The 15,327-nt window shown below is 37.6% G+C and overlaps 1 protein-coding gene across 3 annotated transcripts in view; it reads right to left on the bottom strand.

Annotated features, from left to right (window-relative positions):
- The window catches only part of HERC2 (HECT and RLD domain containing E3 ubiquitin protein ligase 2), a 104,535-nt gene that overhangs the window by 20,971 nt on the left and 68,237 nt on the right, over positions 1-15,327 (bottom strand). For all 3 annotated transcript variants that reach the window (XM_071418248.1, XM_071418250.1, XM_071418249.1), the window contains exons 60-75: positions 14,676-14,766; positions 13,110-13,287; positions 12,616-12,697; positions 12,362-12,533; positions 10,283-10,427; positions 9,414-9,639; positions 8,524-8,695; positions 7,803-7,989; positions 6,920-7,060; positions 5,238-5,429; positions 3,812-3,965; positions 2,979-3,086; positions 1,761-1,892; positions 1,082-1,240; positions 871-989; positions 359-484 (exon numbers count right to left, since the gene is read on the bottom strand). In XM_071418248.1, coding sequence (XP_071274349.1) covers positions 359-484; positions 871-989; positions 1,082-1,240; positions 1,761-1,892; positions 2,979-3,086; positions 3,812-3,965; positions 5,238-5,429; positions 6,920-7,060; positions 7,803-7,989; positions 8,524-8,695; positions 9,414-9,639; positions 10,283-10,427; positions 12,362-12,533; positions 12,616-12,697; positions 13,110-13,287; positions 14,676-14,766 — 2,384 coding nt within the window. The remainder of the gene's footprint in view (positions 1-358; positions 485-870; positions 990-1,081; positions 1,241-1,760; positions 1,893-2,978; positions 3,087-3,811; positions 3,966-5,237; positions 5,430-6,919; positions 7,061-7,802; positions 7,990-8,523; positions 8,696-9,413; positions 9,640-10,282; positions 10,428-12,361; positions 12,534-12,615; positions 12,698-13,109; positions 13,288-14,675; positions 14,767-15,327) is intronic.

Below are 15,327 nucleotides of genomic sequence, written 5' to 3'. Positions count from 1 at the left end.
ATTTTTAAGATATTTTAATTTTTTCCAACTGGATGTAAAAAAACCTTCAGAGTACTAAACTAAATAGAAATATACAACACTCCTATTAGGAAAACTCAAAATCACTTACCAAAAAGTGTGCTTACAAGATGTTTTCCTGAGTTTCTCTGCCTAGCTAAGTACTCTTTATTTCTCATTTGTGTATTTGATTCTCCTTTTAGAAGCAGGAATCTGGTTTTGTGTATTTGATTCTCCTTTTAGAAGCAGGATTCTGATTTTGTCAGTAAACATGACTGATGTAGGACTAACTGACCTTAGCACATCTCAAAAAAATCCCACAACTATTTTAATGTGTTCTTTACTGATTGTCCTGCATTACCTTAAAGAAAGGGCTGTGGAGCAATTGTTTGCCACCTCTCACAATGGGGTCTTCATAGTCAAACTGTCGCTGCAAAGCTTCTGGAAGACCTTTAACCAAAGCAGCTAAAGCACTCCCTGTGAAACTCTAGAGACACCACACAACTAGAAAGTTAGTCATAGTGCATGTATTACAGGAAGTACATTATTTACATGACTGTGACAAAACAAAAACAATTTCCCAAGCTACAACTAGCTGTGTGAAATACCATTTCCATCCACTTGTTCAAAAAAAAAAAATTACCTCTACCCTTTTTTTGGCAAATCAGAAAGTGCAGCTGTTAGGTCTTGGAATTAGCCATTTTTTGCTTTCTAAACTGGAATACTTTTTACACACTTGCAGACCTGTGCAAGAAGACTATTAATTTGCTCATTTCCTATTTTGCCATGAACACAAAAAATGTTGTACATCAGGGCTAGCACTTTAATCTTAATGTGAAAAATGTGAAGAGAAGAGCACCACTGCCTTCTCACCAAAGCTCGTGTTTCTCCCTCGTTGTCCCCCAGGATCCGGTTGATGTTAATGGACTGGCCAAACTCTGTGGTGAGCAGCTTCCTCAGTCTCTGCAAGGCCCACATTCTGTGGCCAGCAGCTAAGGGAAAATAAGCACACAAAGAACATAATTATTTAAAACAAATCACCATAACTTCAAAAAAACAGACCTAATTTTAAGACTATACTCACCTAAGGCACTCAGTTGAGCACAAGCTGCAAGGGAAGCTGCCAAGCGAGGAACTATGCTCCTGTTGGAAGCAAAATTTAGGCGGAAATCCAACAAACACGTAACCAAATCCATTGAGGGACATGAAAGAATGCAACGATCTGAGAGAAGGTCTTTAGGGCCTGCAAGAAACAAAAAGGAATAACAGAAAAAAAAGATGGGGAAGGTTTGTCCTCAGACTGAAATAAGAACAGAACATAGGCAGGTCTTAGTTGACCAAACACAGCACTCTAGAGGGCTCATCTGCATGAGTTATCTATTCTACTTCCCTTTGAAGAGACAGGAATAAAGATGCACTTTCATGACTTAATTTACATAATTTTAAAACCAGATGGATTTTAAAAAATAAGGGCATTTCAGATGACTTGTGTCCCAGAGGTATCCTCTCTTCACTTATGAAGAGGCAAACGAGAGTGGCTATAAAATATTTTTCTCTCTTCTCTACGTACAAATGCACCTCTCAGGACTCAGTTGAAAATGCTTCCTAAATATGAATGAAAATGTTTTGTTAGCATAAATGTAAATGAACTATTGAACTTTGGCATGTAAATACCATGCAGTAAATGCAGTGTAAAAAGGAAACAAAGTATAGTAGTAAAATCTGCTCTTGGCCTCCTGTAAAAGCTGTGTATGATACCTTACCTGCAGCTGGCATGATAGGATAAACTGTGAATCGCCATCCCCATCCATTCACAGACCCATCACTGATGAACTTCCACTTCAACTCATCCCCAGGAATTCGCAGTTCACTAGACCAATCTGACCACTCACGACCTGTTACAGCAGGCAAGACAAACATACTCAGCTACACTGACTGAGCCATACATAGCCACTCATCAATAGCAACTGGTTAAAAAGTATAAACAACACACAAAGGCATTAAATAAAAAAAGCTACATAAAGTACATTAATATAAATGTAAAGATGTTACACTGAGTCTTAAGAAGTTCAAAACCAAGTCTTAAAAAGTTCAGTTAGCACTGCAAGCAGACAGCCGAGTACCACAAGCAGGAGGCAACTATAAGAGCTTACTAAAATCCCCTGTCCTACTTTCAAATTATCTTTCATATTACAAAAAAATATAATAACTGGTACATTAAATAAAGCTTTACAGCTTCCAACCAGGAACCAACCAGAAATATCTCAGTAATGAAACACCTTTGAGGAAAAATGGGTCAACATGAAAAGCCTACATTATAACTGCACAGGCAGTAGCTACTGAGACCCTTGCACATAATGTAGTGTATGGGCAGGTTCAACACACAATTTGATGAGATTGAAAATATTCCTCCAAAATCTACTAGAAATTAATAGTGCCTAAAAATTAAATCAGAGATATCAAGATTAAAGATGGGAAGAATTCATGTAGTGTCACATACGAAGGCCAGAGCGTGAAACAGAAAGAGCGAGCACCAAGTTATTATTTTGGACATTTGACAGCAAAAGAGCATTTGTTTTGACTGTATGAAATTTCTTAAAGTACTACCTGAAAAAGGAGAAAGCTAGCAAAATAAATATCCTTTTCCAATTTGTTAAAATACACTTTGACTATATTGAAATTCACACATGGTGGCAGGGGTGCTGAACACTGAATTTTACACTCCATCCACTCTTTGGAAGAACTGGACTACCTAACATGCACTTCCCAGAGATTCTCCATATCCAAAGACACAAGATCAATCTTTGTGTCTACATCCTGCAAAACTTTTCAGTTTAAAAGACACTATCAATTTCCACAGGTTTCCTTTCTTTGGTCTATCCCTAACAAGAAGTCAGTCAGAAGCAGGGGCACATTTCATTCAGCATTCAGGAGTGAATCCCACAGGACACTTTTGGGAAGCCCTCTCTCTCCATCCCTACCTGATCGGACGGACACGATCCTGTTGACGCCGTCCATTATGGTGAGGGGATCATGGCGCCGCTCGGTGGAACACTGCCGGTCAAACTCCACCCTCAGCCCCTCAGCACCTGAACAGAACAAAGAGTTCACACTCTTCTACAGCAATCAACAGCACACACAAATGCAGTTGTTCACAAACCCACATGAAATCAAACAGTTGTTTGGAAGCCATAGTGCCCATTAATAAAAAAACTTCTTTTGATTTAATGACATTATTTGCTTGTGATTTCTCTGCATTGCAAGGTTAAATCATGTGTGAATGGGGCTAGCAGACAAAAGACCATACCAGAACATTCAAAACTAAAGTTGCAAAAGACAAAAAATGCCTATTTACAGTTAAGGGAGATAACTCTCTGTTGTCTATAACTTTTGGTAAATACTAGGTAAATTACTGAAGGAAGCACTAAATGAAAAGACAGCATTACAACAAAGAAGTATTTCCCTTGCTCAAGACTAGGAGATGAGTTTTCAATTACTAAACCTGAAAAAGACTCAGTCCTTCTCAGCTTCATAACTAAACAGAGAACAGCAATGATATGCAACTGGAATCACACCAGTGAACCCAGGAATACACACTGTACAGAATTGAGATTTTCAGCAGCATGTAAGAAATCAGCTTAAAGAAATACTTTTTTTATAGCAACAGGATCATGGATATCAACAGGATGTTATAACAAAAGCCATAATATGGTTTTAAATTTCAAACCAGATTTTTTTAAGCTAAGGAACTACTTAATGCAGGCAGGCTTCAAAATAATTGAATCTTAGCAACATAAGACTAAGAATTCTGTACCTGGTATTTTAACTGTGCCACTAGAAGATGTATCATCGGTATATGGATGGCTGCTCTCTACCACAACTGGTTGTGAAGAGAGGCGACCACTTTGTGAATCAGTTGCAACATCTTCTAGTTCTGTGACACAAAGCTCCAACAACATATCAGCAACCTAGGAAAAGAGAAAGACACATTTTATAAACTGTAAGTTTGATTAACCCAAGAAATCTAAGCAAATTACCATTCTTCCCAAATTTAAAATAAATAACTTGGTTTTGGAAATCTGATTCAAAACCATCATATTAACTCAAAAATACTCTTTTTGGTAGTGTTACAGCTAGAAAAACTCCTAAAACTAAAGGCCAAAAAACTTCAGTTTTCAGTAAGTAAATGACAACACAAATAATTGTTTTCCCATCCAGAAAAAGCAAACTATTAAATCTAAGCTATAGGGCATACAGCAGCATGGAAAGGTACAAATATTTAACTAGTAAGAAATATTGCAAAACCCTGTTTAGGGAGGAAATGCCAAAGGTACTAATCTTAAAAGAGTTTTGAATAAAAATTCTGGCTTCAAAACACAAAAACTCCACACAAACCCAAAGCTGTTCAGTTACTCACTATTGATAATAAAGAAAGCCAGCATTAATGTAAAGTGAACATACAATGTGTACATAATTTGACTGGGAAAGCTCAAACCCAACATAAATATATATAGCTAATCACCACAAACTGGGCAGGGGGAGTAACAGTTCTAGAAATCTTAAAAAAAGTATTGTTACTCATTAGGAAAATTACTAGTTGAAAGGTAAAGCTAACAGAAATATTAAACAGCTTTCAGTTCATCACTGTACACACATATTCTAGAAATAATTTATGATTTGTTACATTCTGCCAGCTATGTCAAAAAAAGCCCACATCCATGGAGACTTTGTAAAAAATCAGAAGCTTCAATGCATGAAATGTACATGTTAACAGTTCAGAAGCTTTACTGTATCATTAACAATACAATATACTAACAGCATTTTCAGCTAGTAATAATGACTGCACCAATTTGAAAAATAAACTCAGATGCAAAATAACTCCCATCATGGAAGTTTTTTAAATAACATTCTACAGATTGAGTGAATAGAACTCAGTTAATTTAGCTTCATTCCAATACCCACTGACACTTGGTCAATACATAAATAGATTTTATCTTGATGTCTAATTGCAGCATGAGAAATGGAGAAATTAGTCTGTTACTGACATCAGCAGCACATGCATATATTCACATAGTATTTCCATTAAAACAGTTAAAGCTCACATGTATTTAAGCTCAGCTCAAATTTTCATGTGTAGCAAGTTTCTCAGGATGCCAAACTGCATTCCCATTTCAAGAAAATATTCCAGCAGGCTAGTATAAAAAGGGCACAGTTAAAATGCAACAGAAGCAAAAGCTGACCTGTGGGTAAGCTGTGCCCATGCCAGACAGCACAGCTGAGAGAACATCTCTTCCCTTCTCACCCGCCCGGTTGGACACCGCAAGCTTCAGCAGGTCAACCATGACTCGCGTGTCATCTGGTACCAGGAGACTTGTAAACTCATCCAAGTACTGTGGCTCTGGGCCAGACACCTTACTCTGGCTTTCCACATCCTACAAAACAAACAGCAAACATCCATCTGTCTTTGCATAGTGTCATGGTTTGATGCTGGCAGAATGCTAGTGCTTTTATGAAAATACACTTTTTCTGGTTTCTGCTGTGAGATGTGATTAGGAATAAGCAAAGCAGGCTCTCACTTAGAAATAAAGAAAACTTTATTAACTAAACTACAAGTATAAAGAAACACACAGGGAAAATGAAAACTTTCTAAAAACATTTCTTCTTCTTACTAAATTTCTAATACATCTATCTTTTAAATCACTAACTCTCGGTCTAGCACCACTCTCCAGACAATCAATTCTCAGTTTATTAACAGGAGAGGAGTCTTTCTTGTGCTATAGGCTTCTCTTGGAAACACTGTTGAAACTTCATGTGCTTCTATGTCACTCGTGGCACTGCCTGGAAAACATCTGCTATCGTGACTTTTTCCTTTCATGTCTAGTGCTCTTACTACTGAACATGGACTAGAGCTGCTTCTAGGGTCGTCTTTTAAGGATGCTTTGTCTCGTTCTAAAAAGAGTGCAGTCTCAGTTTTGGGACACTTGTCTTCTCTAAATTTTACTCTCTGGGGCTGAGGGGTACTAACACTGAACTTTCTTGGTTCTGAGCCATTGCTTCCCCCTGGATGCAGTCTCTGTGTCACAAGGAACGTGGTTCTGTCTATGGCTATACAAGAAGAGTCTAGCAAAAGCTACTTCATCATCTCTTCTTACTTAAGATTCTTCTCTATTTTTCTGACATCTTTTACTTGCTCAGACTTTCACACTTGCACATTTCTCTCTTCATCTTCTACTCTATCTCTTTTTTAGGAAAGGTTAATGTTCTGTAAAGTTTTCATTGTTTAAAAGGGGGTTAAAAACTCAGCCTGGAGACTCTTACAAGTGGCTGGACACTTTCTTGCTGCACTCCCCCCTTCTCTTCCCTTTCGGCTGTGCTGCCGGCACAATGCTATTGAGTTTTAAGGTAGCAGTCTCAGGCACAGGCTGTACTCTCTCTCTCTCTCTCTCTCTCTCCTGGAGGGGCTGCCCGATACCTCTTGGTGCTTTTCTACTGTTCCACTCTTCTATCTTCAGGCTAGGCCTACTTCTCATCTCTGTTCAAGGCCCTACCTCACGGCCGCATGGCTTCTTCCCCCTCCCCGGTTCAGCCAGCAGCAGCTGGGACTGGGGAGAGATCTGAACTCTCTTCTCTGCTGGAAACTTAAGGGAACTTCTCTTGGGAGTGCTCTGCTTTTTAACTTCTGTGTTCTCAGAGGCGTATCTAATGTTTTCAGTGGCTACACTATGCGCTAATATTCAAATCTGAACACTCATTGGTGTGACTACAGCATCTCAGAAAACTTACTTCTTCTCAAACTACGACACATAGATTTTTAAAATTGCAGTCATTTACAGAGTTACTTTTAAAGTGCAAAAACCAGAAAAACTGCTTGATAAAAGCATGGTAAGGACTTAAGTTTTGAGAATAGTATTGACAACATTACTTCTTTGGTTTTTGTCATGGTTTCTGCAATAATACTGGCAGCTCCAGGATCATCTGTGACTGGAATGAAAGGACGGGAAGAGGCAGCAGCAGCTGAGGGAGTTACAGCAGACGGTGTCACAGCATCTTCTGAAGGAACAACCTAGCCAGAACAAATAATAACTCATGAAATCTTCAACAAGACACCGTAAAACCTTTAAGAGTTTAAGTGTTTACTAGAAGGTCTAGCGCTCAAAGACAGCAGCAATTTAAAAACAGCCATAAGTTCAAAACCAACAGATTCACTGCCTGTATTTTTAGCTTCTATTTTTTTCCTAACGGTGCATAAAACAGCAAACACTCCCCTCAGTGCCAGCTGCTACAAAAACATACAAAAAAACATCAGTGCCTGCAGAAAGGTCTACAAAGCAGAAGGCAAGCCCTGAGAATACATATCAAGTTCACAGTTTATAAACACAAAAGACCTCTTCAGCAGCAAGCCTTTTATTTTTTCTGCTTCTGTTAGAAATGTAGTAGAGTTTCATTCAGGGCTTCATGTCTACATCAGTTATCTAAGTTTACAACTAAATTTCATTAAATAATGGTCAAATATTCTGCTATTCTTAACATTTTTTTAATATCACTCCTGCAAAATGAATTCAGTATCTCTAAAATATTGCTAGAAATCATCATGATTGCATTTAAATGACACAATGCTTTCTGAAAGTTCAAAACTGATCTTGCATTAAAATTTTAGTTTTTTTCCAATCTGACATGTGCAGAGAACTTAGTCCTGATTAGAATATGAAGGCATTTTTTAATCTCTGCTACTATCAGACTAACTGAGATATTTGTCAGCTTTACAGTTAAAAACTAATGAAAAAAAAAATAATGTGACACTTTACCTCCCCTCTCCTGTCCTGCCACGGGTTTGGGCTCAGCCTCTCCTCAATATCTCCCACAAGCACACACTCATCTCCATTTGCAGGGCTTCCTGCAGAAGTGGCATCTGATGGGGGGGCTGGTGATGAAGAGGGACATTCTACTGGTGCAATCATACTTGCAGGCATCAATGCTCCAACAACTGCATCCCTGAAATCATTTAGGATGGATTAATATACATCTAATTATACTTCCTCGTTGAACTTAAAAAAAATTATTAGCTTGTCTTAACAAAATAAGGTAAGTTTTCCAAGCTGTAGAATCTAGAGGGTAGTTCATTGTTATTCTGCCTTGGGCCTGATGCTTAAATGTTTAACTTGAGTTTCTCCTCATAAATTTTAGCACAAATACTCTGTTCTCTACTAACAATGATGGCACTGCAAAGTTTTATTGTTATTTCCACTTTGCCCTCTACTGCTTCCTCCATATCATCCATCATGATTTTCTTACATGGCTTCTACATTATTTACTTGAGCATTTCTGAAGGAACATTTTTTTTCCCCAGGCAATAGAAACTTCTTTAAACATAACAAAAAGCTAATATCAACATCAAAAGAAAATTTAGATGAAGCTTAGGCCCATCCTGAGGAGTTAAAACAATTTATACCTGATTCAAAAGTCCCTAATAGATGGTAAGCTACATCATCCTTTGCTCAGCAACAGAAAGAATGCTCCCATGCCTACCTGGCATACATGATCTGTAATGCTATCAGTATGTGAGACAATGCCTGCTGTTTGGCAACGTTCCCATCAAGTGACAGGAGAATCTTAGCAAGGGAAGGGCGATTCGGCTTGGAACTGTTGGCCCCACTGATTTTGTTACTGGCAGCAGAAGAATCTGCATCTGAAGGAACACCTAAAAAGAGGCAGGGGGAAAGAGAAGGTAAGCAGTTTTAATGGTATAATACATAAAAGGACACTGTTTATCTAATTTTTTGTTAAACCAGAAGAGATAACTGAAAATAACTACAGGAGATTCTTAAACTGCAGTGCCTACAGTTACAATATTAAAGTTAATACTGTGGCTTTCCAACAAGGGCTTTCATAAAATAGTATTTGATCTTGCTACTCACTTATGAGGATTAAGGCAGTAACAGACAAATATTTGAGTGATCAGCACCTAAACAAGTTTTACTTACACAAACATTCTGAAATAACAAGAATATTTATTAGGTATAAATTGCTTTGGTCATGAAAAAGCTTAATTAGCAAGATGTGTGATGCTTTTATATTCAACAAAAAACACTGCTGTTTTGATTCCCTAATTCTTAACTCACCTTAGCAACAAGAGGTAATGTGCAAGATTAACACTAGTGTAACATTCATCTATCATTACCTCCATAAAGATAAATTCCTTAGGGTGTTTGAGAAAGCATGTTGCATTTTAATTTAAAAGTTCCACTTCCATGAAGAGTTTTGGCTGGGCTTTTTTTTTACCAGAGGTGTGTTTTGTTGTTTTGTGATTTTTTTCTAAACATTTTCTTTTGCACTCTTCTATCATCCACTAAACCACACACAAAACAAACACACCAATGGCAGTAAAGGAAAAACAATGTAAGGAAACAAATACCAACCAAGATAAGAAGCACCTAAAGGGTCCCTCGCTGTCTGGAAAAGCACTGGCTCATGAACAGATGGTGTAGCTACATCCACTGTTGTCCATGCTACACTGTGGGAAGACCCACAGGCAACCCGAGTGATTTTCTGGCCTTCCAAGCCCTGGACAAGAGTGGGTTTTCTATTGACTGTGGTAGTTCCATTGCCTTGTTGCCCATGGTCATTGTCACCCCAAGCATAAACCTGCCAGGAAAAATGTCCATGTATTACTTGGCTTCACTGCTTATCTCAACTTAGTGCTTCCTTAAAAATTCCTAAAAAGAATATTTGTGATTTGTGCTAGTAATCTAGGACATTTTAGACAATCTACTGTGACATTTCCCCCCTCCATTAGATAATGCAGGCATTATCATACAGTAAAAAAAAAAAAAACAATCAAAGCAGCACGTTATCAGATAATTCATAAATTATCACCAAATTATAATTGATCAGTTGATTCCTAAATGACACAGTGTTCACAGTAAGTTAGAAGAATTAATTGCCTAGTAATTGCATTGGATATCTGAAACAGTATTATGATAAAGCTGAAAAATCTGTCCAGAATACTATGACTGCTGCTGCATTTCCAGAGTAAGAAGAAAACTGATACAAGGAAAACACTACAAAAGCCACTATGACAAAAATATTTTAACTCCAATACTAATATTTTACATACCAATACTTTTTAAATGACAATTGCGCTTATATTTATGCCAGACTTTTAAAAGCAAAGAAATAAAATTAGGAATTTTTATTTCATTTAATCAGCACCAGTACTGTTATAGTTCCCTTCCTAAAGAGTTTCTTCCTTTCTGCATGGGGGAAAGGAGGGTGACACACAACATACCTGTCCAGTGTCAGTCACTGCCAGACAGTGGAGTGCTCCCACAGCCACGTGCACAATCTTTTTGCCCCTCAGTCCTTCCACGACCTGTGGCTTTCGCACATGCACGTCTGTGCCATGGCCTAGCCTGAAGTAATCACCCTTACCCCTGCAACAGACAGTAAATGTAGCACTCAGAATGACTGGACTGTTTACACACTCCTCTTCAATGCAGGTTCCCAACTGAATGCACTTCATTTATCACTGCCTGAAACACACACACACACACACACACCCCTCAGCTAGCAAATGCTTCAAAACTGAATTCCATAGGCATAAGAATGAGGATAACTGCAGTTCTATTACATTGTAGCTTCTCAGCTCAATACAGAAGAGCATGATTATGACTCTTTTTATATGCAAAGCAACAGGTATTACATTTAATTTCCTCTACTGCAATTATAAACACTTCCAAAATTCACGTGGTTTGATAAGACTTGGGCATATTTAACTACGGAGGATAAACCTTAAAACAACAGAACCTTTAACTTAGGTCTGCTCCCATGGAACTAAACTGCTCACAGGAAACTAAAATGTTTTTTGAGAATTGAGGGGTTTTTTCCCACTGTTGGAAGCCTCAATATAGATTCTGAGGTCTCCATAATTTAAATTCATCCAAAATTGTTATACACAAATGGCACTAAAAAAAAAAAAAATAGCATACACAAAAGTAAACACCTTAAAATGCTTCCACCAAGAATATCAGTAAAGAAGAGAAAATCCCTGATATTTCTTCCATTATGTTTTTAGTAACCACTCACTCAGTTCTTTTGCTTACCACCCATTTTTCTGAAGAAAGGTTATATTATGCTGGAGAGAAACATGATATAGAGTACTGTTATCTACCTATAGACACAACCCAGAAGTCATGATTTTTTTTCCTCAAACCATTAAAAAATTCAAGAAGAATAAAAGTTTAAAAGCAATTCAGCCATCCCCACCTGAAACAAAACCCAAAAATCTCCTTGTAGACCTGTAATGTCATGAAATATCTGTAGATTTCTGACTAGATGTAGCAGTGTTGAGAAAAACTAGGGCAAGGAAGGAACAAACAAGAATTTAGAATGAGTTCTATAAAAAAAAGACTGTCAAATTATCTTTCCTCTTGCTCCTTTTGTCACCACAAAAAAAATTAGATGGAGAGCATAGAAAAAAACCCAATTTCCAGTGGTCACTCTGAAAACAACACCTCTGTTAAAAACTTCTCTTCCTTTTAACAATAGTAGCAACTTATAAAAATGAAAGTTTGGAGGATTTCTCTTTATGTTATTCAGCAACTGCTGACAACACAACAAAAATGATTGGTTTAAGTCTACTTAGTTTTGATATACATCAAATAGGTCACAGTCTTACTACACAAGGATGGGGTAAGACCTTGATCTGATTAATGCCCTAAAGTTGACCTGCCATGCAGTAAGCTCTCAGATTTCACAAAAAGGTTTAAAAATTCAAGAAGTGAGATTTGTGTTCAAGACAAAGCAGAAACAAGTAGGCAAAGAGGAGAAAAATAAAACCATATCTGAGTAGCTCTCAGTGATCATCTCATACCAATTCTTGCTCCAAGGCATAGTTACTGACAACTCAGGGGCCTTCTGAGCAGCAACAAGCTGTTGTTGTGCTCCTGTGTTCCCAAGGAAGTTCTTCCTACCTGCTCTGAATTTCAGCTTACTTCCTTACTCTCCTGTGTCCTCACTCTTTCAAGCCTCTGCTTTAGCTGTAGGCTTCATAGTCCAAGCTATGGCTCTCAAGTTTTCTTTTTTCCTCTCCCCTCTTAACATTCCTTTACCTGTCTTATGGTGGCCAAGAGAAGAAATTATCTTCCCTTTCTGCCTCTAATTCAATAGGAGTCAGGCATTCTAACAGAGTAGAGCAAACAGGAAAGCATGCTACAGCATCAGAGTGATTGAATGGATGCAGCTCGCCTGGAAGAGCTGCCAGTGTAAAAGATAAAGCACACAGGTAAGGCACAAATGGAGTGAAAAAAACATCAAGTACAGCACAGAGCAACTGCTTGGTAAACATTCCCTGGCAAATGTAACATACCATGTCCATACCACTCCTGACTTGGTCAGTGCCAACGAGAACTGTGCACCACACTCGATCTGACAAACGCCTTGGCCGTTCAGCCTTTCGATGTTCTGAGGAATGTTGCATCCTTCACTTCCTCCTCGGCCCAGTTTTCCAAAATCACCATCACCCCAAGAAAACACCAAACCTAACAAACATCAAATTGCAGGTCAAACAATGATCACAGTACTTCCATGTGCTAGAAAGCTTCTGGAACAAGATACTCCTACCTTCATCTGTCAAAGCAAGAGTCTGAGCATCTCTGCTTCCACATGCAACCTGAATGACTCGGTGGCCAAGGAGCACTTTAACCTACAAAACAGAAGGAGTAAGAAAGAAGTTTTCAAAGAAATTGTGTTTTAAAACCTTACAAACATATCCAAGGTCTTATGACTCATCTTGGTCACTGTGCCCAGCCTGAGCAAAGAACTACCCAGCCATGCCCAGAATCCAATACTACATGGCAGCTTCCAGCTATGCATCAAAGTAGATGCAGGACATGAATGCTGAAAGCAGCAGTTGCCATTTTACATCACTTCCCAAGAAAGAGACTGGATCTTTTTGATTTTTCTGAAATAGCTTTACTTTCACCAGAGGTATGGACACCAAAACCTAATTAAGATCCAAAACAATTCCTTCATGTTTTTTGTTACTTTAGGCCCATGCTGCTGTAATTCATTAAACACAATTCCATTTCATCAGAAACAAGAAACATTGATTTTACCATCTTAGGCTTCAGCTGTGTGGTATTATCTCCATGTCCTAGTCTTCCATACTCTCCAAGACCCCAGGTATACAGTTCCCCACTGGAGGTAATAGCAGCACTGTGGGAGCTGCCACAGGCAATATCACGGATGCGTTTGGTTTTCAACGCTTCGATCAGCCTGGGTTTATCACAGTTCCTGGAGAAAAAGAATGACAAACACATTGTGTTAATCAAAAATAGCTCCTGCAATACACATCCTGTAATAACTAACAGCAATCTCAAGATAAAGTAATATGCAACACTGATTCCAAGATATACTTTTTAGCAGCAGCATAAATCTAAAGTTTATGCTGTTTTAATGTACTTCAAATTTTATTTAAAGAATATTTTCTGTATATGCTGCCAAACTTAGGTGAGAAATTCAAAATCAATCAATTAAACAGCACATAATAGAAAGTGAAAACCAATTTCCTGTCACTGCCCAAAGCTGAGTGAGTTACTAGTACTGGACACACAGTAAGATTAGGAGATGACCCTCCCATCCCAACTTTGCTCTTCACAACAGAGAAATCAAACTAGAATTTGCTGTTAGACTTCTATGTGAGTACTGCTAACATTTATTCTTCATGTGGCTACAGAGCTCTCTTAATTCTAAAAAAGGGTTCAACTCAAGATTTCCCAATACTGGCATACCAGAACCACTAATAAGATTCTACAAAATTATGCATGGCCTCTGAAAATATTTCTACTATGAAAAGCCCATGAGTTCCAAATCTCAGTTTCAGTAAAATTACATAAAACATGAGTCATTTGAGCAATAAACAGTAATACTGCTCTCATCTGGACTTCCCTTTTCATTGGTCTGACCCAGCCTTATAAAAATTTATTTCCTGTAACATATTAATCATTTGATTTAATTTTGTATGTATTATGGGCAGATCCTCAAAATATATCAGAATGACAAAAGTATTTACCAATGGGCTTTGTTTTTTTCACGTTTTTTTCTTTCAAAATACTGTTCTGTGGGTACGTACAAAGTAAAATCTTAAAAAATTCAAATTTTTCTTAAAGCTGTCCTGTGGAAGATTAAACTACTATAACTAAAAAGTCAAAGAATTTTATTTCTGGCTAACAAGTCTGTGAACTGAAGTCTAAAGAAAGGGCTATAAAATGACAGCTTAAGTTATGAACTGTTACAGTTGTTACATCTCAGGAATGTAAAATTGCTATGGTTTCACTCCTCAAGGCACTTCTGAAAACCACACCTTATAAAAGTAAACAAAATCTGCATGTCCAAAAGTTGGAATTTCATCAGTGAAATTTGAAAATACCAGTCAAGATTTTATCCACCTTTTCAATCATTATATTCACTGAATGCCTCCTTTCTAAAATGCTGAAGCCTGCTACAAATGCTCCACAGTATATAAATTGGAATATACTGTGGAAAAAAAAGTTTTCTTACAGACCATTTTTTTATTCCTACTGTATTAAAAATACTGTTGTTGTCAATTGTGGTGGTCAGCTGTGCTGTAACATTCAACACAACTCATCTACTGAAATACAGACAAAATTTGGTATCCTCACATTCGACTGAAGTGACCAAGCTTTCCATCATCTCCTTCACCCCACGAAAACACCTTTCCATCAACAGTCAATGCCATAGCATGCCGGCCACCTGAAATTGTAAACATATATTTACATTTTTGAGCTTTCGAGCAGGCAGCAGGTCTTAGCAACAATTTAACATTGCTGTTCTTCTACAATGCAACTGTATGAGCATTTCAGCTCCACAGACATTACTTATTTTCTTTGGAGCTTTTATGTGATTTAATTTAAAATAAAATTTTTTTGTGACAGTAGGTCTCCTGGCACATTTAAAAACAAAAAACCACCAAACCAATAATCACTCAATTTACTATTTTCAGAGCTGCAAGAAAAAATAATGAGAAAAACAAACCCACCATCTAGAAATACTAAAAATGAAAACACCTTCTTTCGACCAAATGGAAACACCAAAGTTACCTCTCAGCATATAAGAAAACTTGTATGGTCTAAATTCACAGAATTTAATAACAGAACCATTAGATTTAATCTGGCATAGTATACAACAGACAGAATTCAATAACCTGTATTTATTAAAAAAAAAAATCTGATATGCTAGGGCATCACAGCACCCAAGAAAACTGTGAAGGAACTATTTTCAGGCTTAATATGTTACATTTATGTCTATAAGGAC

The sequence above is a fragment of the Agelaius tricolor genome, unplaced genomic scaffold (genome assembly GCF_023055355.1).
Source record: "Agelaius tricolor isolate 1412-34295 unplaced genomic scaffold, bAgeTri1.0.p SCAF_79, whole genome shotgun sequence".
In the NCBI taxonomy this organism is placed as follows: Eukaryota; Metazoa; Chordata; class Aves; order Passeriformes; family Icteridae; genus Agelaius; species Agelaius tricolor.
Note: the sequence above shows the minus strand (reverse complement) of the source record. Positions and strands in the feature narration are given on the sequence as shown.